Below are 22,604 nucleotides of genomic sequence, written 5' to 3'. Positions count from 1 at the left end.
CTTGACTACTAAGGTCCCTGCGTCGGCCCTGGAGTGAGCTACTGCTGCCGGGTTCGATCTCTGGGTTCCTTATTACCAAGTTAACGTCAAACCCACTGCTTACAAGACTAAAATGTAGAATTAAAAAAATATGTAATCATTACTATAGAGTGACTTGAATTTCGATGCTCCTTGTCAGGAGGAGACTCATATACCCACTGTAACTAAAGATACCAGAGTCAACTTGCACCAATTTTGGATTTGTTGGATGATGCTAGTTCAATCGCAGTCGTGTTTGCTGGGTTATTCTTGATGTCCTACGTTGCTTCTCTTAAAATTTTGGCGATTAAATAAAATTGTGTTGTACACAAATCTCTACAAGTTATGATCATACCTTGTTTGAATAGTTGTCTTCTTATAAAGGGCAAAGGTTGTAATCTCTATAAAGGGAAAAAACTATGAACTATAAACTATTTTTACTGATTTGACTACTTTTTCCCTTCTCAAGATAAGCTCATGTGCACTTCGCTCGCGAAGGGCTATTTGACTGATATATGGTAGTCAAATTTGAATTTGTCGGAAGATCCCAATTATGTTTCCTAGGTTATTCTTGTGGATGTCCTACGTTGCTTTTCTTTTAAAATGTTGGAGATCAAACAAAATCGTTTATTGCATAAATCTAAAATTTATGACTATCCCTTTGTTTTAACAGGTGTCTACATCATTTGTTTTATGTTGCCCAATTTGCCAAAATGCTTCGGAAATTTTTTCTCCGATTTTCCAATTCTTAGTGTGTTGACTTTTTTGCAACTCCAGCTAATAAGTTGTTGTGCACTTGCCTCAGAAACGCCATTTTTTTTTTCTAATATAGTTATCACATTTAAGTTTCTTGGACGATGCTAGTTCAATCGCAGTGAGGTTGGCTACCCTAGTGGTTTATCACTTTTTTTTCCTGATTTTTAAACTTTTATCTTCTACTTTTGACTTTTCACATAGATTCAGTTGTCAAGTTTGCTTTTTGAGTTTGAAAAGTAAAAAAAGGTCACATGTGTAATTCCTTCATAAGAAAACACAAAGTATTCTCACTAAAAGCCTTCTGAAAATGTCGCTTGTATTTAAGAAGTCATATGAAATGAGAGATTAGCAGATGTTTACTTTATTGATCTTTTTTTTAGCATCGTATCGTCGTATCGTTTGGATGATTTGTCAAGAAATTCCTTTCGTTTAAATAACAACAGTGGGAGTAACGGACTTCTAAGTCCTTTTTAGTTAATCCCGTGCCCATTTTACAAATAAAATTAGGTTAACTTTTGCGGGCATTTATTAGTGATGTGATCCTGCTTAAATTTTTCCAGATTCCATTTCCACCTTAGCCCCCATGCTGATACGATTTCCAATTCTTAGCCAAACTATGCGTACTATATTTGATTTTTGCTATCCTTAAGATGAGGAGTATAAAAGATAAGTAAATGTAGTGCTGACAAACCAAACGAAGTAAATGGTTTGTTGAAAGAAAACAGCGTAATAGGGCTACAAAAATAACTGGATAGTAGGCATTAAATAAAAATAATGAAAGGAACTTAAATTTCCAGCGTATATTAAACTGTGAAAAAAGGAAAGATTTTTTACAGGGAAAATATTTTCAAAGTTAAGGTAGAAGTTAGCAATTTCAATCTTGGTTATTTACAAAATTTCATTAGTTTTTGAATTTTGAGACTGGTTCATTGTTGCTAAGACAAATTGGAAAATCATACGTTTTGATTTGTATATTTTCCTAAATATATCCATTTTCTAATTGGATAAAAAGACAAATTTTAATTAAAAAACAAAAAAACAATAGTGCTAACAAACAGAATGCTACAAATAAGATCATCAGCATTCCTTATCAAAAAAAAATGCTAACATAAAAATAATCTTTCCCATCAAGTCTCCGCTCTACGAACTGTCTTCTTTTGAACAACATACATGCGATGGTTGCTACATTTAATTGAGCTATCTAATTAAAAACTTCACTATCAGACATATCTTTCTAAAGTGCATTTCCCCTAGACCTTGCAATTTTAGTGAGAATTCAACTGGCCGTCAATTATCTTACAAATTGACATATTCGAAATTATACTTAGGTCTATTGCTCATGAAATAATTCTTGTCCCGAAAATGTCTCGGAATTATATTATAAGATAATTCTTGTCTAATTTTGTATTACTAATATTGTAATTATACGAACAAGTATGGTGTTGGTTTGATGGTATTGAGTACTCCTCCCCTAACTACTCGTACTACGAAACCAGTCAAGCCCTTACCAATTAATTCTTTACTCAACTCGTTAATCAATCCACCAGATTTAGACATTTACTGCAGAAACTGGATTCGATCTTCTTATTACCAATGACTCAGATAGTCAGTTCAATCTGTCAGTTTGAGTGAGAGGTAGAAACTTCTTACTTTTTCGACCAATTAATCTTCCTATCAGTAACGCCAATTCACGAAAACATCGGGAGAGGGGAAAAGGTATTTTTCAAAATCTAGAGGGGTTGGTATTTTGTTGTCTTGATTTTTCAATGGAAATACCAAAAAATTCTGGCTTATGCTTCTACTAAAATCCTTCACGGTAACAAATCCGCTCAGAAAAAAAAAATGTTTTTTTCTGCTACTGATCGAAATGAAGTGGCGAACTGAATAAATCTAATATCTTTAAACGAGCAACTGTATATGTATTAGGGTGACCGCAAAAAAAATCAACGTCAAAATTTTGTCCGTCTTAACTCCACAAAACGATTCCCCGTTTCCAGATTTTGGAATAGCCGAAATTGGGATAGTTCGATTAAATAACGTTAAACCGTGCCACTCGTCGCTCAAAGTTTCAAACAACCCAAATTTTTGACCAAAAAGCAGATATATTGAGCCATAACTCCATAAGGGTAAATAATAGAAACCTGCTCAATATCTCAAAACAAAGCCAATGTCGTTCTTGAAAATTTATATTCTAATCATAATTGTTGTTATTTTAAGTCAAACAGTAACAACAGCCTTTAGCCCCAATAACGTGACCTGGTACCATTAGGAGCCTATGTTTGATAGTATACTAAGAATTTTACGGGTTTTTTGCATAATCTGTCTCGGAATTAATATTTTTTTTTAATTAAAAAGTATTTTGGAACTCAATTTTCAAACATAATGAGCCTTTTGTCCAACCGGAAATCATCGTTTGTTAAATTAAAATCAAGTTGAAGGACTGTGATGAAAAAGTTGAGAGCCACGACTAATTGGAAATAAAGCCAAGACAGATAGTCTGAGTGAGAGGCAAAGCTGGCATAAGCCTTTTTCCAAATTGTAAAAAAATGATGTCATTTCACTTAATGGTAAATAGCCTATCATCCATCCTAGGGCCGAACTAAGGTTGAAAGGCATGGAGTAAAGGTAACTCAAATAGTCTGTCAGTTCTACAAGCCATTTGAAGGTGATTGGAGACTTTAAACAAAATGTTTTCTAAAATTTATGACTGAGCATGTTCAGAGTCTCATGCGGACTACCGAGTCTTAGGATTGACACATTACCAACAAGTCCCCTGGACTTGCAGGCGAATGGGTAGACATGAGTACAAGGAGCTACTGCTGCTGGTTCTCGTATTTGTTGGATCACTAGACGGCAATGTTACGAGTTTTAGAACTCCCTGAGTCATTTATCACGCATGGCAAAGGCTATTTACAGCTTTAAAATGTTCATTTTTCGCCGTCAATTCAAAATTTCTAAAGAAAGAAGAAAGTTGTGTGCGTGCCATATCTCTTTTCCTAGTTATAATTTATTGTAAAGCTTCGTTCAATGCTCCAAAATCTCATGTTGCATCAAAGCAAAATTTAGGTATTTTGTATAGTCTGTTAGACAATAAAGAATGCGACAACGACATTGCAGAAATAGCTCTGACCAAATTTTCGAACCATTTGTGGCATTTTGACTATAGAGTTTTTGGGATTGTCTTTTTTGATCCCACCATTACAAATGACGAAAAATTGTTAATGGCTAATAAATTGCTCACTAGCACAGATCAACCATAAGAGCACATTAGGGTAGTAAATCTTAAAGTCAGGGAAGAAAAATTTAAAATTGCAGTTGATGGAGGATTGGTGAATTTACTTACCAAAGAAATGTTTACATTCTTTGACCGATTTAATATAAAAACAGATTTCCTAAGACAACATCCAAACACCTGGCCTCAAAATAATAGCTTTCAAGAAGGATGGAAAATTGTCAAAACATTAGAAATTATTAATGATATGGCAGAGCGGGGTTTTAAATTAATAAACGACTTTAACAACCTTCTGACAAAAGATGAAGGCCGAAAGCAATATGTCCTGCCAGTTGTGAGCAAATGGCTAGTATTATATCCTGACGTTTCAAAAACTACTTTAACAAAAGGTCTAGAATAGATTAAATCACCATTTAAATTTATCAACTCATGATTGTATCATTTTTGCGTCTGTTTTGTGTGTATTATATACCTGAATTATATATTTTAAAATAAAAAATGTGACTAGAATTCAGCATTACTTTATTTTACTATATTTCAGCTTTAAACAAAAAAATATACCAAAAAAGCAAAATTTATCACTTAACAACAAAATACAGAAAGTACGCTCCTAGTGATACCAGGTCACATTTTGGGGATAAATGCTGTTGCAGATCGGGTTGATTTAAAATAACAACAATGATGTATAGAGTATGAATTTTGCAGAATAATATTTGCAATCTTTCGAGATATTAAGCGGGTTTTTATTATTTATCGTTCAGGAGTTATGGCTCGATATGTCAGCTTTTTGAACAAAAAATTGGATTTTTTCAAAATCCGAGCGGCGAGGGTTAACGTCGTTTGATCGAGCTCAAATTTCAGCTATCTCAAGATCTGGAAAAGAGAATCGTTTTGCGCAGTAAAGAATAACAAAATTCCAATATCCCCCCCCCCTCTATGAGATTTCGTCATCCTAGTATGTATGCATAACTTATTTCTTGAAAACGACTCCATATTCTTTTTTTTTCAAATTGGCACCATGGAGTTTTCGGGCCTGAAAAAAAGATCCAAATAGGCCACGAGCTGGAGGAAAGTAGTTTACAGTCTTATTTTTCGAAAGAATTTTTCAAGACACTAAAATTTCAGCATTATTCCAAAGGGAATCGTCGCATGGTTTTAGTACCTATGATGATTGCAAAATAGCAAAAAATGACTTGGAATAAGGAACAGCAAAAATCACAGAGAACTGCAAAGGAAAGCGTTGCACAACGAAAACTGCTGTTAGAAGACAAAGCGAAATTACAATGGAATAAAGGAACGTGTTAGTTTAGCGTTTTTGATTCTGTGATCGATAAACAGCAAGGAGAAATTATAATATCTATGACACGTACAAAATTACACAAGATGACAAATGACTCTGAACATCTAAAGAAAAAGGCACGGAACAAGGAACAGGAACAGCCAAAACAACATTGAATTGCAAAGGAAAATGTTCCATGACGAAATCTGCTGTTAGAAGACAAAGCAGACTCATAATCGAATCAAGGAACGTGTTAGTTTAGCGTGCGTGGGCGGTTAGAAGACAAAGACAAATTACGATGGAATGAAGGAGCGTGTTAGTTTAGGGTGTGTGAGTCTATGATCGATAATTAGGGAGGAGACAGTAATATTTAGTATCTATGACACATGGAAAATTACAAAAGATGACAAATGATCATGTTATTGGTGTAATTTAGATATTTCAAAAATTGCAATTGAATGAGGAATGGGTTATTTTAGCGTTTGTAAAGGATAAACAGGAAGAAGGAACTGAATTCACGGCAGAATTTCTTGACTCCACTGCAATTGCTGATTTGCCACCCTATGACTTAAAACTAAATAATATAAAGAGATTATGCCAGTGCGTATTTGAAATATTTCAGAGGGCATAGGCATTGAAACTTCCCTGGTTGTTACTGAATTATATAACAACGCAATTAAGCAAAAATATGACGACTGGGGAGAAGCCTGGAAAGAAGTTTTCTTGGTATAGCGTCATGCGAAACCATACATGATCTTGAATGGATCCAAACAGCTAAAATAAAAGGCATGGGAAAAAGTCAGAGGTAGATGCACGAAAATTAAGCGCAAACGATATTTGCGGTCAGACACGTTAGAATTTCTTAGATTATACTAATAAATGGCTAGAGAATCAAATATAAACAAGCCTGCCGCGTGCCGGGATTCCCCGTACAGTAGGTTATGGCAGGAATTCCACCGTTAAATCAGTAAATACTGCAATCGTATGTTCTTTTATTGTTCATGGGTCTGTGCCCCTTGTTGTAATAGCTCCAGAAGGACATTCAAAAGAAATTTGGATTCTAATTGAGCTACTGGAGCTGACAGTTCTCCTTTCTACCGGAGCTGACAGAAAGTCCTTTCTTAAAGATGGACTTTCTTAAGTCCATCTTTAAGAAAGGAACAAAAATACAACCATGCAAATTACAAACCTATAAGCCGATTCATTAATGAAACTGGCAAAAAATATTGAAAATGTTGTATACGATGATGATCCCCCCCCCCTCTCTTCCAGAAAATCCCAAAAAGTTAGTGTAGATAATACTGAAACGATAATTTTCCAGAAAAAAATCATAACTACGCATATGACCATCATATATCTTCTAAGACAAGAAGTATTTTTTTCAACAAAACAGCCAAACTCTCCAACATCCCCTTCGCAGTAATCAGTTTCTACCCTAACATTCCTTACAATAAAATTTTTCGAACACATAGCAAATTTCGTTGTTCACTCAACTTGGTATAAAACTATAAATCCCTAAAGCCCTTAGGGTATAGAACCTGAAATCCTTGGGAGTAAAAACTTTTCAAATACATAGCGTACTAATTTTCCTGGTCCAGTCAACTTGGTATAAATATATAAACCCTAAATCCAACGGGGCATGAAACACTAAAACCTCAGACACTAAAAACTTTTCAAATAAATGCTAATTTCGGCTGTTCAGTCAACTTGGTATAAAAATTCAAATATCAACGATAACAAAGGCTTCCTGGTGACCTTCTTCGTCATAGACTTGCATATTTGAATAAGTGATCGCCTTTACTTCTGTTCCCTGTGTGTGTTTTTCCAAAGTAAATGGCTCCCCATATCCACGAGCTCGTATCTTAAAATTCTCCTTGTCAAACTCAAATATTTTTATTTTCTGAAAATACAAGAATATTAATTTTTATTTATTAAAAATTTAATCAATAATTTTACTATCATTATTAATATCGGTTTACAATAAAAATGGAAGGATTTTATATGAGAATATTATATGGCAACTCTTTTTTGACTAGTTGATCCGTTTTATGTGAAGTTCTTTTTTCAAAAAACATATTCCTAGGAGCTTAGCCAGCGAACTGATAATGCACACAAAACTGGCACAATAGTACGTGGTACTGTCCTGCTACTGGCACTATCTCATTGGCTTTTTTTTATCAATTATATCGATAAAGTATCGGCAGTTATAAGCAGTTTCAGACGCTTTAAGGGATTACTAGTAGATTATCCATTAATAGTATCTTCTTTGGGGCAACTAAAAATTGAATATTAGCATTAATTTTATAAAATCATATTTTTTTTTATTTCCAGTGCGTGCAATTTACTTTGATACATCTTTCTTGAATTTAAATACAAAATAAGTCAAACTCAGGCATGTACAAAGATCCCCCTCACCCCAAAAACATGTGTCAAATTGCGTGTTATATTGTGTATGCGATCAATTTGCGTATTATTTTATATACATTTTTGTTTCAAGATGTACTAGGAACGCAGTCGGAAGTTTATCGAAGACCGAAACATTTCATTTTTGTCTTTTCAAACAGTTCGTGGTAACGAACTGTAGTAAGGAGCGACCCGGCTCAATAGTAAACGAAATTCTAAGTCATACCCTTCAAAAGTGACGAGCCTGAGAAAATTTGCCTTATTTTGGAAAATAGGGGGAAACAACCCCTAAAAGTCATAGAATCTTAACGAAAATCACATCATCGCATTCAGCGTATCAGAGAACCCTACTGTAGAAGTTTCAAGCTCCTATCTACAAAAATGTGGAATTTCGTATTTTTTGCCAGAAGACCGATAAGGGTGGGGGGTGTTTATTTATTTTTATTTTTTCTCCAGGGCTGATCGTATCGACCCAGTGGTGCTAGAATGTCGCAAGAGGGCTCATTATAACGGAAATTAAAAGTTCTAGTGCCTTTATTAAGTGACCGAAAAAATTTGAAGGCACCTAGGCCCCCTCCCACGCTCATTTTTTTCCCAAAGTAAAAAAATCAAAATTTTGAGATAGTAATGGTTATTGGGAAGTATACAGACGTTTTCAGGGGGATTTTTTTGGTTGGGAGGGGATGAGGGGGGATTACGTGTCAGGATCTTTCCTTGGAGGAACTTGTCATGGGAGAAGATAATTTCCACGAAGGAAGCACCGGACATTCTAGCACTATTTAAAACAAAAACAAAACAATTAAAAAATAAATATGGAAGAGTTTTTTTCAGCTGAAATTAAGGAGCAGCATTAAAACTTAAAACGAACAGAAATTACTACGCATATGTGGGGTTCATGTCCTCCTAAATACCTCGCTCTTTATGCTAAAGTATTTTTTTGTAATTTCAACTATTTATTCTACGGCCTTTGTGATTCAGGCGTCATACTTAAAGAATTGGGACAAAATATTAGCTTCAGTGAAAGAGCGAGATATTAACAAGGGGGAAACCCCCTCATATACGTAATAAAAATATACGAATATAGAAGTTCGTTACGAAAGTTAATTCGGAAGTTACGTATATTTTTTATTAATAAAAACGTTTGTAAGAAATTAAAAGTTCTAGTTGCCTTTTTAAGTAAACAAAAGATTGAAGGGCAACTAAACCTCCTCCCCCACTCCTTTTTTCTCAAAATCGCCCGATCAAAACTAAGAAAAAGCCATTTAGCAAAAAAAAAAAATGCAAATTTCGTTCTAAGTATTCATGTGCGGAGAGCCAAAATCAAAACATGCATTAATTCAAAAACGTTCGGAAATTAAATAAAAAAACAAGTTTTTTTTAACTGAAAGTAAGGAGCGACATTGAACAGAAGTTACTCTGTATAGGAAAGGGGCTGTTCCCTCCTCAACGTCCCCCTCATTACGCTAAAGTTTTTCACTGTTTTAAAAAGTAGATTTGAGAGAAAGAGTCAAACTTTCGCGCAAAGAGCGGGGCTTTGAGGAGGGAAACAGCCCCTTTCCAATACGGAGTAATTTCTCTTCGTTTTAAGTTTTAATGTCGCTCCTTACTTTCAGTTAAAAAAAACTTGTTTTTTTATTTTATTTAATGAGCAACTGAGACGATGAAAGTAACACTGCCCCCAGATTCATTTCATTCAACATGTAGTTTATATACATTCCGTCGAAACGTATAAATAAACAGTTCAATATGGAAAGTTCTATTATTAGACAGTGAACCATATTAAAATAATATCTGGATATTTCGATCACATATACAGAGGCCGTCATCAGCAGATAAACTAATATTTGTTTTATTTTTATTTTAGTTTATCTGCTCATGACATTTATCTATCTGTGATTTTAGTTATATTTTAGTTTATCTGCTGATGAGGGCCACTGTGTATGGGACCAAAATATCTAGAGATTATTTTGTAGAAGTTCACTGTCTAATAAAAGAATTTTCCACATTGGACTGTTTATTTATGCGTCATGGAAAAGCAGCGTGGTCTTCGGAAATACCTATTCATTTCAGAACTGGCTGAATTTGGTATCAAATCCTTTGATAAATAATAATCGTATTTTACAAGTATGTTGGGATATCTTGGGTAAAGAATGTATGTTTTATATGAGCAACTTACCTAAGCCCCATGTTCAAACAGTTTGTGGTAACGAACTGTATGTAACGAGCAGCCCGGCTCAATAGTAACCGAAAGTCTAAAAAAACAGAATTTTGGTACCAATAGATATATTAAAAAAATCGGCTTTTTATGATGATTTCAAATTTCATTAAGTTTAGTCTTACCTATCAAAGGTTACGAGCCTGAGGAAATTTTCCTGATTTTCGAAAAAAGAGAGAAACATCCCCTAAAGGTCAAGTGATCTTAATGAAAATCACACCATCAGATTCAGCGTATCAAAGATTCCTACTATATAGGTTTCAAGCTCCTATCGGCAAAAATGCAGAATATTTTATTTTTGGTCAGAAGAAAGATGAGACGGATGCGTGTTTATTTGTTCTTTTCCCCCAGGAGTGATTGTATCGACCCAGTGGTCCTAGAGTATTGGGAGAGGGCTCATTCGAAAGGAAAGTAAAAGTTCTAGCGCCCTTTTTAAGTGACCAAAATTAGAGAGCAACTAGGCTCCTCCCCGCCCCCTTTTTTCCAAAATCGTCCGATCAAAATTTCGATATAGCCATTTTGTTCATCATAGTTAAAAGGCCCAACAACTATGCCTTTGGGTATAACATGACCCCCCCCCCCCCACAGCCCCAGGGGACATGTTTTTAAGTTATAAAATTTGCCCATTGTTTACGCATAGGATTTGTTTTTTGGATGCATGCATACACTCTCGGGGGGGGGGGACAAATTTTCCGCTGGGATGTTTCCACGAAGGAATTTTCCCACGGGCAGGGAAGTTTCCAGGGACTGAATTTGTCAAGGGAAATTATACAATGTGGGAATTTGCCAGAATTCTTATACAAAATTCTCTTTGAATGTCTTGCTTTCTTTTTTCCGTCTCAATTTTACAAGCGGAATGGTTAAGATTAATTGTCCGGGGCAAATCTTCACTGAGACTGAATTGTATAAAGGATATTTCCATGGGGAGGGGTTTCTCCTTGGAGGTGGGGCCAGATTTCCTAGCATTATTTAAAAGACGATCAGAAATTAAATCAAAAAGTTTTCTCAACTGAAAGTAAGGAGCAGCATAAAAACTTAAAACGAACAGAAATTACTACGTATGTGAAGGGGTTGCCCCCTCCTCAAAGCCTTGCTCTTTGTGCTAAAGTTTGAATTATGTCCCAATTCTTTATGAATGCAACCCCTTCATATACGTAATAGGTTCTGTTCGTTTTAAGTTTTAATATTGCTCCTTGCTTTCAGTTGAAAAACTAGTTTATTTTTATTTAATTTGCAGTAAGATACCTCTGGAGTTGTTCAGCACTCCAGCACTGTGTGAATTGCAATTTTTACAAGACTTTGATTCATGGATAAATCAGAAATGTATTGATTTTTCTTCTGGATATAGAAAAATATTGATATTGTATAAAATATGGATAATATGGATACTGATCTTTCTTTCTTCAGATAGCCTGAAGCTGCTTGTGATTTGTATATGGTCCAAAATAGGCAAAGGCCTATTTATTTAGTTCGTATAATCTTATGAACAAATTGAATCACTTAATCCTGCATGAAGCTCCTTTCTTTTTAAGTATTTGTTTACTAAATCAAAACAGCAACAATGGGTACCAGATTGTAGTGGCCTACTTCGAGGGAGCATTTACCCCCTCCAGGATATTTTGCCTACCCTTAGATTTTGAAAAATATCTTTTTCCGGCATATTTCCGTTGAAAAATACTCGTTTTAGTATTTTTTTTTAGAAAAAAAAGAAAAGTCACCCCCTAGACTCTAAAAATACATTCTCCCATTCAAATTTCCTTGAATTGACGCCCTTACTAGCTTGTTTTTACACAACACACATTTGGGAAATGAATAAATGAAACATATTAAATACTATCAACGAAACATGTGAAGCAGCATAAACATTGTGATGCCATGTAGTATGAAGTAGTAACATGTGGTATGAAATAACATAAACTTACAGTAACCCTTTAACGCATGTCAGCAAGGGGGGGGGGGCAAATAATCCTTCTTTTTTACACGCGCCTGTTTTTTATATTACTGTAAAACTTTTTACATACCTGTCTTTTTGCATTCACCTGTTGTTGCTGTGCTAAATTTTGGACAAATAAAAAGGAAGTGATTGGATCTTTTTTATGAAATTTCAAGGAAATAAACGAACTAAATATTATTATCACAATGTTTTTTTTTTTTTTAAGTAAAGTCTCTGACTTTCTTTCTTCTGAGCCCGCTATTTTGTCCGTAAGGCTCTGACCTCTGAAAAGGAAGAAATGTAGACTTTTCATGTATGGTGATTGGTGCGTTTTGATTAAAACCAGCATATGTTTATTTTGTTACTTTCTTTTATATTTGCTTTAAGGCCTTAATCAATTTGGCAATTGAGCCTTTTGTTTTTTATTTTAGATGAGACCACAATTTCTGTTAAAAACACAACAACTTAAATTTTGCCAATTGTTCACTATGACTTACAGTTTTCAAACTCTCAAAGTGCTTTTACCATACTTGTAAACAAAACAATTACTATAAATCGTTCCGACTGTGTATGTCTTTTTTTTTCTTTAACTCTTTTTCTGTTGAAAAAGAAGAAAACAGTGTTCATTTGGCAAAAGCTTCAGCGAAGAAATTTAAAGGTGTTATTAATACAACACAATGTATAAATATTGGAGAGGGTTTGTGAATATCAGCAGTAATTTTTATTACTACCAACTAAAAATAAAACACAATACCCGGGACAGCAGTGTTAAAGATGGGCTTTGGTTTTCCAAAGATATGACTTTTATTCTCCTAGTAAGGACTTCAGAATAAAACTTGGACCGAGAGAGAACGTCCACTCAAGAGGTAATGGTGGGGAACGAGATGAGTTTAATCTCTAAACTTGACCAGGATATTTAGTAGAAGAGTGGAGAGAGGGTGGTTCTCCTCAAATCCAAACTAGGATAAAAAAGATTTTTTTTTGTTGAGGGTAATTCTGTTTATTTTTCTAGTCTAGAAGCTTATTTGCCTCTACTCCAGTAAAAGCTGGGGTTCAACTTGCACAGATGTCTGTTTATTTCTGAACAGGCTTGTAGCGAATGACCGCTCCTTTTTTATTTTCTTTTAGTCCCAAAAAGCCAAGGAAGAGAGAGAGAGAGAGAGGAAGAAAGAGAAAGACAGAGAGAGAGAGAAAGAGACAGAGAGAAAGAGAGAGAGAGGGACAGAGAGAGAGAGGGACAGAGAGAGAGAGAGAGGGATCATTTTGCCTTTTTTTTTAGGCACAAGGACTGTAAATCATAGCATGTGAAAAGTTTCAGTCTTCCATTTGATAAAGCAGTTTTCAATTTCTCAACAGGAAAAGAGGACAAAAGACAAATAAGTACCCAAATTTCCATAGCATTAACCCCTCCAGCCAATATCCGAAAAGATGACAATTAAGAGATACTAAACCGGTTCGACTCCTCAATTTCTCGACTTAGACGATTGTTGTCCCTTCCCCCAGCTCTACCCAAGTATAAAACTACATAATGACTCTGTTCCTGACTTGCAGATGCCTTCAAATGACTTATTTCTAACTTTCTGGTGGACGTCAACGAATATCTACTCTATCATGCTGGAACATTCTAGAGTTGATTTCCGAGTTGGTGACAGTGGCAGTAGTTTTCAGAGTAGTAGCTTGTACAGCTTAGTGTACAAGCTACTTTCTCTCTCTCTTCTGCCTGTTTTCAGACTGAAAACAGGCAGAAGAGATAACATGGATAAAAAAGAACTAATAGCTTGGCAAAGTGTTGCCAGGCAGAGATAAATCCAGTGCGCTACCACAGGGTGACATAATATGGCCAATCTAGAAATACAAAAATGAAATACCTTTTCCTCAAAGCATTAAATTTAAATATAATATGTGTTTCAATGCATTTCCTATTCACTATCATTGATTCCCGTGTAACTGACCCCTCGTTTAAGTCAACACCATGCCGCTCAACCCTCTTAGCTTAACCTTGTTAAACTCAGGCTCCATATGAATCAACTCGATCCCCGTGTAACTCTACCATCATTCATCTCCACCCTCGTGCAAGTCGACCCCATTCAATTCAACCACCGCGCAGTCCAACCATCATTGAACTCAACCTCGTTTGATTTTCCCTCATTTAAAATTCTAATTTGTCTCATCCTCGTGCACTTCAGCCCTCATTTAACTCAACTTCCGTTTAACCAAAGCCTATTAGACTCGACCCTGATTCAGCCCAACCCTCCTTAAATCAATTTTATAACTAGAAAATTTAATTCAGCCCTTTTTGTCGGAAGTGATAAAAGTTGGCTCGAATGGAGTGGTCTTTATTCATTGGTTAATTGCAATGCTTGTATTTTTAATTTTTTATGCTGCTATTCCTCCGCGTCCTGAAAAAAAAACAGTATTTCTCATTCCATCTATTTATTTGAAGTTAGCAAAACTTTTCATGCCCAGGGTCAGAACAAACTTAATTTGGTTGTTACAGCAGTAGCAGCAGCAACTTAGTCAAACAAACCATATAGAAAGTATTCCTGAAAGTATCTTTCAATTCGGAATAAGTGTTGGGGTTTTCCAGATGAGTAAGCTTGTCGTATTTTCTATTAATTTGTTAGCTCAAAGATAACCGTTCAATTCACGAGTCAATGCTGTTTCTTAATATTACAATTGCTACCTCTACAATTGCTCCCAGTCCCGTCCTCCTAATGCCGGGATGTAGCCCCGGGCTGTAAACAAAACTTTTGACGATTTTGTTAGTTTGTAATATTTTTTGTGCTTTGTATTATTAGTTAGTTTTATTTTTTGTGTGTATTTGTGTGTATCAAGCATTAGGGGAGCTGGGACGTAATTATGTGGTGGCGATTATTATTTTGTGAAAGAAAGTTGGATGATTAATCGAATGGTATATTTATCTTTCAGCTAGCAAATTAATTGAACCTTTGATGCATTTATTGCCAAAACTATCACCACAAATATCATAAGAAGCTTGATCAAACAGTTCGTTGTAACGAACTGTAAATAAGGAGCGACCCGGCTCAATAGTACCCGAAACTCTAAAAAGCGGAATTTTGATACCAATAGATATATCAAACGAATTAGATTTTTATGTTAATTTTAAATATATAAGTTTTATTAAGTTTAGTCTTATCCATCAAAAGTTACGAGCCTGAGAAAATTTGCCTTATTTTCAAAAAAAGGAGGAAACCCCCTAAAATTCATAGAATCTTAATGAAAATCACATCATCACATTTAGCGTATCAGAGGACGCCGCTGTAGAGGTGCCAAGCTACTATCTTTAAAAATATGGAATTTTGTACTTTTTGCCAAAAAAAGATGATGGATGTGTAGTGTATTCATTTGTTTGTTTTTGCTTTTTTTCCAGAGATGATTGTATCAAACCAGTGGGCATAGAACACCTGGAGATCGGCCTAGAGCGTCGGGATTAAAATTTCTAGTGCCCTTTTTAAGTAACCAAAAAAATTGGAGGACAACTAAGCCCCTCTCCCACGCCATTTTTTCTCAAAATTATCCAATAAAAATTCTGAGATTGCTATTTTGTTCAGCATAGTTGAAAGGCATAGTAACTATGTCTTTGGAGATAACATAACACCCCACAGCCCCTGGGGAAAGGTCTTTAAGTTATAAAATGTTCCCATTATTTACGTATAATATTTGTTATTGGGAAGTATGCATACATTTTGCGGGTGAGGAGGGAAGGACAATTTTTTTTCTGGGGGACTTTACACGGGGAGAATTTCCCATGGAGAGGCAATTTTTTTAGGGGGTGAATCTTTCAGGGGAAATTGTATACCGAAGGAATTTGCCAGAATTCCTGTACAAAATTTCTTTATATGTGTTACTCTTTAATGACTCAATTTTCACCAGGATTGAATTTTTCAGAGGATATTCCGTGAGAAGGGAGATTTTTCCATGGAGGTGGAGCCAGATTTCCTGGCGTTATTTAAAAAACGATCAAAAATTAAATAATAAACAAGTTTTTTTTCAACTGAAAGCAAAGAGCAATATTAAATTTTAAAACGAACAGAGCGTATACGAGGGGGTTGTCCCCTCCTCAACACCTAGCTCTTTACGCTAATGTTTAAATTTTGTCCCAATTCTTTAAAAACGACTCCTGAAACACAAGGGTGGTTTAATTAGAACAACAAGTAACTTTTTTTAAATACCGAAAAACTTTAGCGTGAAGAGCAGGGTGTTGAGGAGGGGGCAGCTCCCCTCATATACGTAATAATTTCTGATCGTCTTGATTTTTAATATTGCGCCTTACTTTTGGTTGAAAAAACTTGTTTTTTTTAGTTAAATTTTCTGAGAAGGTTGACCCAAAGCAAGTACTAGGAAATAACTGGAAAGGTTACGGCGCTAACTAAATCTCCGAGAGTTATTTTTCATTTAGATAGCAGTTTTGACAACAAATATAATTTATCCTAGACAAACTGCTAATTATTTTTTATGTTACTGCTTAAAAGAGCCCCCCTTTGATATGCGACATTAAAGTAAGGCTAAACAAAAACAGGAAGCTGAATTGAACAAAATCTTAGACACTCTAACATAAACACAATTAAAACCACTAGTACCACCAACGGAGCAGCATAAGCTCCAGCAGACCTTAGCAGAGCATTTTTGGTTTCTTTCACTTTTTCCCGATGAAAATGCCAAAAATTGAAAGAAACCTTTCAAATTTTGGACCCCCCCCCCTTCCAAATTGGCACCTCTTGAGATAAACTCGAGTTTCGCTTTCTCATCAGTTTCCTATTTTGTTTGTTGATATTTCTCCGCATTCTCTTTTTTAAGCTCTGCACCGATTTTTTCAAATACAATTTATAACTCATAATAACCAAATTTATGACTAATTATAATATTACCTTGGATATGAAGTTGGGTTCAGCACTGAATTTATAGAGTAATTCATCAAGAAAGCGGAACATTAGATTAATCAAATCACTTGCAGAAACTTCGATATCAATAACATCGACAATGTCCACTTTTTCAAGGTCTGTCATATAGCCGAACATACCAACTGCACATTGCTCAAATGTCTCCTCGATGTTATCACCCCAAGAGTGAATTTGCACATCAGAAGGGTGGTCAAGATCTGGAAGGGTTACCAAGCTCATAAGGCAGGTGTTTTATCAATAATGTAACAATTCTTTTAGTGACAATTCTCTATGACATTTTTTTTGAATAGTTGTTCCGTTTTGTGTGATTTTCTTTTTTTCAGTAAAACCTATTATTAGGGGCTTAGTCAGCATGCTGATGATGCCCGTGCTACTGCCACAATACACCATGGCACTATACAGTTACTGGCACTATCTCATTGGCTTTCTTATCATCAATTATATAAATACAGCATCAGCAGTTATGAGCAATTCCAGAAGTTTTAAGTGGTTACCATTAAATAATCCATTAATTAAAATTAGACAGCGACATAACTTTTGTAGAAATTGTAACTTCTGAATTTCATGTACGTGTACTTTAACATGGTATGTCTTTCGGAATTCAAACAGAAAATAAGTCAAACTCAGGGATGTACTAAGGGGGGGGGGATGAAACCCAAACCTTTCTCGAATCCCTCGGCACTTCTTACTCAAGTTATCATTTTTAGTTTTTTTCCCCCTTCCCCCAAAAAATTCTGTGCACGTGTCTATCAAACTATCTTATTTACAGTCAAAACCTAAATTTAGGCGCTGATAATCGGTGCACAACCTGATATTAAAAGGAGGAAACTTATCGCTGAGCTTCAATGTGTGTTTTTGTGCTTTCTTGTCATCAGTTATCAAACTTAATATTAGGTTTATCGTGAATCTTTTCAGTAGCTACAACTTTCAGCTCTTGCTCCGTTTTAGTCTTCATTTAATCTTGAAAAGGAAGTGCTAATTTGAGCTTTTCCGTTTACTTGGTTTTACCGAAACTTTTTTGGGCTTTCTTATTGCCAGTTATCGAACTTAATATTAAGTTTATCATGAAGTTTTCAGTAAAATTTAAGTTTCAGCTTTTGCTCCGTGTCCGTTTTCATTGAATCTTGAAGAAGGAAAAGTTAACCTTGCCCACAATTTTATAAATCTGATACTGTGCTGAGTTTTGTCAATTTACTAACAAACTCTTTATGTCACAGCTTTTATATGACACAACAACTTAACAAGATTTTTGTCAATTCATAGATAAAAGTAGTAAAGCAGATTGAAAATATTGTATAAGATAATAAACGTAACAAATAAGTCAGTTTTTAACAGTTTCTGAAGATTTTAGTGGTTGCTAGTATGTAGCTCATTAAGAAAAGACTACTTTAGGGCAGTAAAGATCAGATGGCAATATTTTTGTTTTTATAGCAACTGAAGGTTTTAAAAATTTCCTGTGCCTCACTTTACAGTGGTATACGTTTCTAAAATTTAAATGGAGTTCCTTTATCTATATTTATTTTTTTAAGCTATTTATACCAGCCTATCCATTTAGACGTTTGATATACAGTTTGATGAATTATCTTTTTTTTTATATTCAGAAAATAAAAAATTACCAGTACATTTCTCATTCTTCAAAGACTAATCTAGAGAATTCTAAGCTTGCTTGCATTGGGAGGGGGGGGAGATATGTTTCATAGGTCCAGTGCCTTTTTTCCCAAGGTCATCCTTCCCTTTTCAATGAAAATAGTGCATTACAACCAGATTCCCCCAAACTCTCACCATAAACGGGCTAATATCTGCTAAAAGAGAACAAAAGCAGATATTATAAAATTTTAGTTTTAGCATCTTACTCGGACAGTAGGGTAAAAGAACAATTGATAAGAGAACAATTCAAACCGTCATACAGATGGGGGAGGCATGGGGATCTCTCCACAGGGGTTAGGACAAACATCCCCCTAAAAACATTAAAAAACAACCAGCAAAAATATAAGTAATGGCCTTAAAATAGCTGATTATTGTATACAACTGAGTACTTAAGAGGCCTGATGACCTAGGCACTTTTCTTTTTTTGAAGTACTGAAGTGAATTATTGATCGAGCTATATTTCGGTTACTATGTGTAAGATTCTGTTCTTTACTATAAATCTAAATGAAGGTTTAACACGGCTATGATATTTACTGGTTTTGATTGAACTTGGTAATTTAGTTTTATTCTTTACCAGATCATTCTTTAGAATAAAATTAATATAACTAAAAACTAAAGGAGTCAGAAGAACCAGACAGTTTTCAATTTTATTGTATAATATATGACATCATACCCCAGATAAGCAAGAAGACGAAGCTTTAACGATAGACGAACTATATTTTTTAAAGTTAAACCACTGCCGGTAACTGGTATATTATCTCATATTAGAAAAAGGAACTTTATTCCAGAGCTTCATTGCTGGCTTCGAAAAAGCTTCCTCCAGCATTGCCATAATTTAGTTCAGTCAGATCATCGATTTAACACCTAAAGGTGGTACATTTTCAAACTTCTGAAATAATTACCAAGAACCGTTTGCGGAGCTGCATTCAAAGGGAGGATCCGCAAGGCAATGTATGTTCAGTTACACCTCAATCCTCTCGTTTACATTATCCTGCTGATTGTCCTATTGAGAACAGCTTAGCAAATGATTTTTGGTAATTTCCTAAGACATGCGAAAAGTCAGAGACGACCAATAGATGTAACAGGAAAGATATGTTGCAAGAAATGTAAGTTTTGCAGAGGGGGATTTAGTAGTTGTTGCATGAAAAATTCTGCCCACTTATCCAAGGTGGCTTTTAGCTATAAAAATCCTTTTAATCAGAACATTACATCTATAAAAAAAACACACTGTTTCCCTAATATGATTGTTCTGATAATCTGTGCTTCAACATAACACATTTTTTGTGGTGAAGCTCATCTCAAACACAAAATTTTAACGAAAAATTATGTTAATTATTGATTTTATTATTTAGACTACATAGGGTTCCCTCGCACTCCCCCTCCCCTCCATTGATGGGAAAAATGTCACGCAATGTTAATTTGCCTTTCTGTGAAATTTGGCAGCTAGTCAGGAGTGCTTAAAATTTTCCTTTCAATATTTAAGATGTTTTCTCTCCCTACTCTACACAGACAATTTTGCCAGCTCATTATTACAAAAATTACGTCAATCTTTTGACCAATCATCAAATATAATTACCACATGAACAATTAAGGATTGAATAGTTCATCTAAAATAAAAAAAAATGCAGCTCCGCACGAGATTTGATCAAATTTCCCATTCAGCCTTTTAGTAAATACACTTTATGTTACAGAGGGTGATCAATTAACAAAGACAATTTTTCCAGATACAAGGTTTGTCCATTTTTTAGTTTGAAAGAAATTATTATAGGAAGTACTCCATACCCTCCACACCGGAAAAAAAAAAAAGCCGTACCTCGGAGAGAGTCGGTTGTGTGGATTAAGAGCTGACGAGAGCCGTATCTCTTTCTATGATAAGGGTACAGGGAAATTTATCTTTAGGTGACTTTTCTTACAGTGCTATCTATGTTTCACAAAATAAACAGTCAATACTTTTCAACAGATGCCCTACCAAAGAGGGTCTTCAAACAATGTATTACTCCTTCTTCAAAACACAAGTCATATGATAAAAAATTAGGTCTAATGAACAATTCCTAATATACGTAATTTTTGACACAAGGGCTCATCCTTTCATCTATTATGTTTTTTCGGTTACTGTATACTCAATTACACCCTATCTTTATGAGCCCTAGATTTAATCTTTGGTTGTAGCAATAAATTATTAATAACCAAATAAATACCCCCAAAAAATAAATTACCAATACCCAAAAAAAGGGAGGAGATTATAGAAAAGTAAAAAATCAGATTTTTTTTATTAAGCCATTTTTTCATCAGACTGATTTTTATAAAAAAAAACGTACTAATAATAACAGTCGAGGAATTTTTTTTAATTGCATTTAATTTAATAATGATTTTATTAGAATACACATCATATTTTGGTTTGCCAGTTTTTTAATGCTAAATGATATTGGCAAATACCACAGGCGTCAGCCGGAAAATATTTGCGAGTAGGAGCAATTGAATTCACTGATAATTAACATAACGTCCTATTATTTCAGGCTTCAAAAAAGGCTGTTACTTACCTTATACATTACTCTTCTGATTGTTGTCTTTTCACTAGTTCTATACAACCGTTGATTCTAATAGTAGAAGAGGAAAGCAACGATTTGTATTAAAAATCACTTAAAATTATCTATTTTAATTGATTATTAATAAATATAAATATATTATTAATTTTTTTGTATTATTTTCTTATAAGATCTATACAATCGTTGATTCTAATAGTAGAAGAGGAAAGCAATGACTTATATTAAAAATCACATAGCATTATATATGTTAATTAATTATTAATAAAAATAAATATATTGTTAATAAATTATTAATTTTTTATTATTATCTTTTTTTCATAAGTTCTATACAATCGTTGATTCTAATAGTAGAAGAGGAAAGCAACGACTTGTATTAAAAATCACATAACATTATCTATATTAATTAACTATTCTGAAAAATCTTGTATTAAAATCTTGACTTGTATTAAAAATCACATAACATTATCTTTGTCATTGTCAGAAACTAGATCATCATCCAAGTGATGAAAAATTTAGTTATTAATTTTTTAAAATTAATCCATGCAAACCTACAGTGTCCCAATTTACATTTACAGAAAATTTACATTTTCTGTAATAAGTCATTTGTTAAATCTCTAGTATATAAAAATTAATTTTTATCAGCAAAAACATGAGTTTTTATGTAACTACTTTGGTCCAGGTGCTACAAATTTAAACAGCATTGCATGTATCAGGTTTTACATGACTCGGAACTATTTAGAAAGTGCTTTGCTCAAAATAAATAGGCAAAACACTAAACTTTCATAATTTTACACAAGATTTTTCATTTTTATTTTACACAAGATGAAAGAGGTTTTGTTTGGCTTTTAGCAGGAACAAAGTATTTTCAATTATAAAAAAAAGCTTCAAACACTTCCTTAAAGTATCAAGGATGTCAAAATAAAAACATTTGGAGCCCCATAGATGCCAAAGCCCAGTGGTAGACCAGAAAACTGCGATTTGCGAAGATTTTTCTTTTTGTTGTATCAAAATTATGGAGATTTGGCACTGCAACGTTTTTTACAGTGCTCCCAAGTAGAACTATGAAAATAAACAAGCAAAACTAATCAGGGAAATTTTACACAGTTTTTCTTCTGTAAAAATTCAAATTCTCATTCAAAAATCAAAATATTTACAACCCGTTGATTCTCTAAGACAACTGCACCTCCAAAAGAAAGCTACACTTTCTCAAAACTGCATGGTGACATATTTTTTTAGCTGATTTTCCACCCAAGTTTTTTTTTTTATTTTGGTGCTTAGTACTACCAAAACTGCATAACTATACACGGAGTTTTTTTCATTAAAGCTGAATTGGCGATTTGTACTTGTTTTTAAGATTTATAGAACGAACGTAAACAGCGAGATTTAATTGTCGTTGTCCTTGTTCATGGTATTTTAAATTGGTGTATACTTGATAAAATTTTGTCCTATCAAAAACATTATTGGTAATGATAGATTTTTAATTCAAAAACATATCCGATCCAGAAGACAAAAATTTTTCAATACTCCAACTCTCCAGAAGTACTTTGGCAAGCTCAATCCCCCCCCCCAAAAAAGAATTACGTGTATGTCCATTTTTCACTGTTGCATGTAAAAGGAGAGAGAGAGAGAGAGAGAGAGAGAGAGAGAGAGAGA

At 34.3% G+C, this 22,604-nt stretch overlaps 1 protein-coding gene across 1 annotated transcript; it reads right to left on the bottom strand.

Annotated features, from left to right (window-relative positions):
• Positions 1–6,741: 6,741 nt before the first annotated feature.
• LOC136031404 (protein archease-like) lies at positions 6,742–16,955 on the bottom strand (the record flags this gene model as incomplete). The annotated part of the gene is given in 2 exon segments (XM_065710948.1): positions 6,742–7,185; positions 16,726–16,955. Coding segments are annotated over 2 exon segments (410 nt in total), but the record flags the coding sequence as incomplete, so codon positions are not given.
• Positions 16,956–22,604: the final 5,649 nt, after the last annotated feature.

Source organism: Artemia franciscana, chromosome 9, assembly GCF_032884065.1.
Source record: "Artemia franciscana chromosome 9, ASM3288406v1, whole genome shotgun sequence".
NCBI lineage: Eukaryota > Metazoa > Arthropoda > Branchiopoda > Anostraca > Artemiidae > Artemia > Artemia franciscana.
This window is presented reverse-complemented; position numbering and strand designations above follow the sequence as displayed.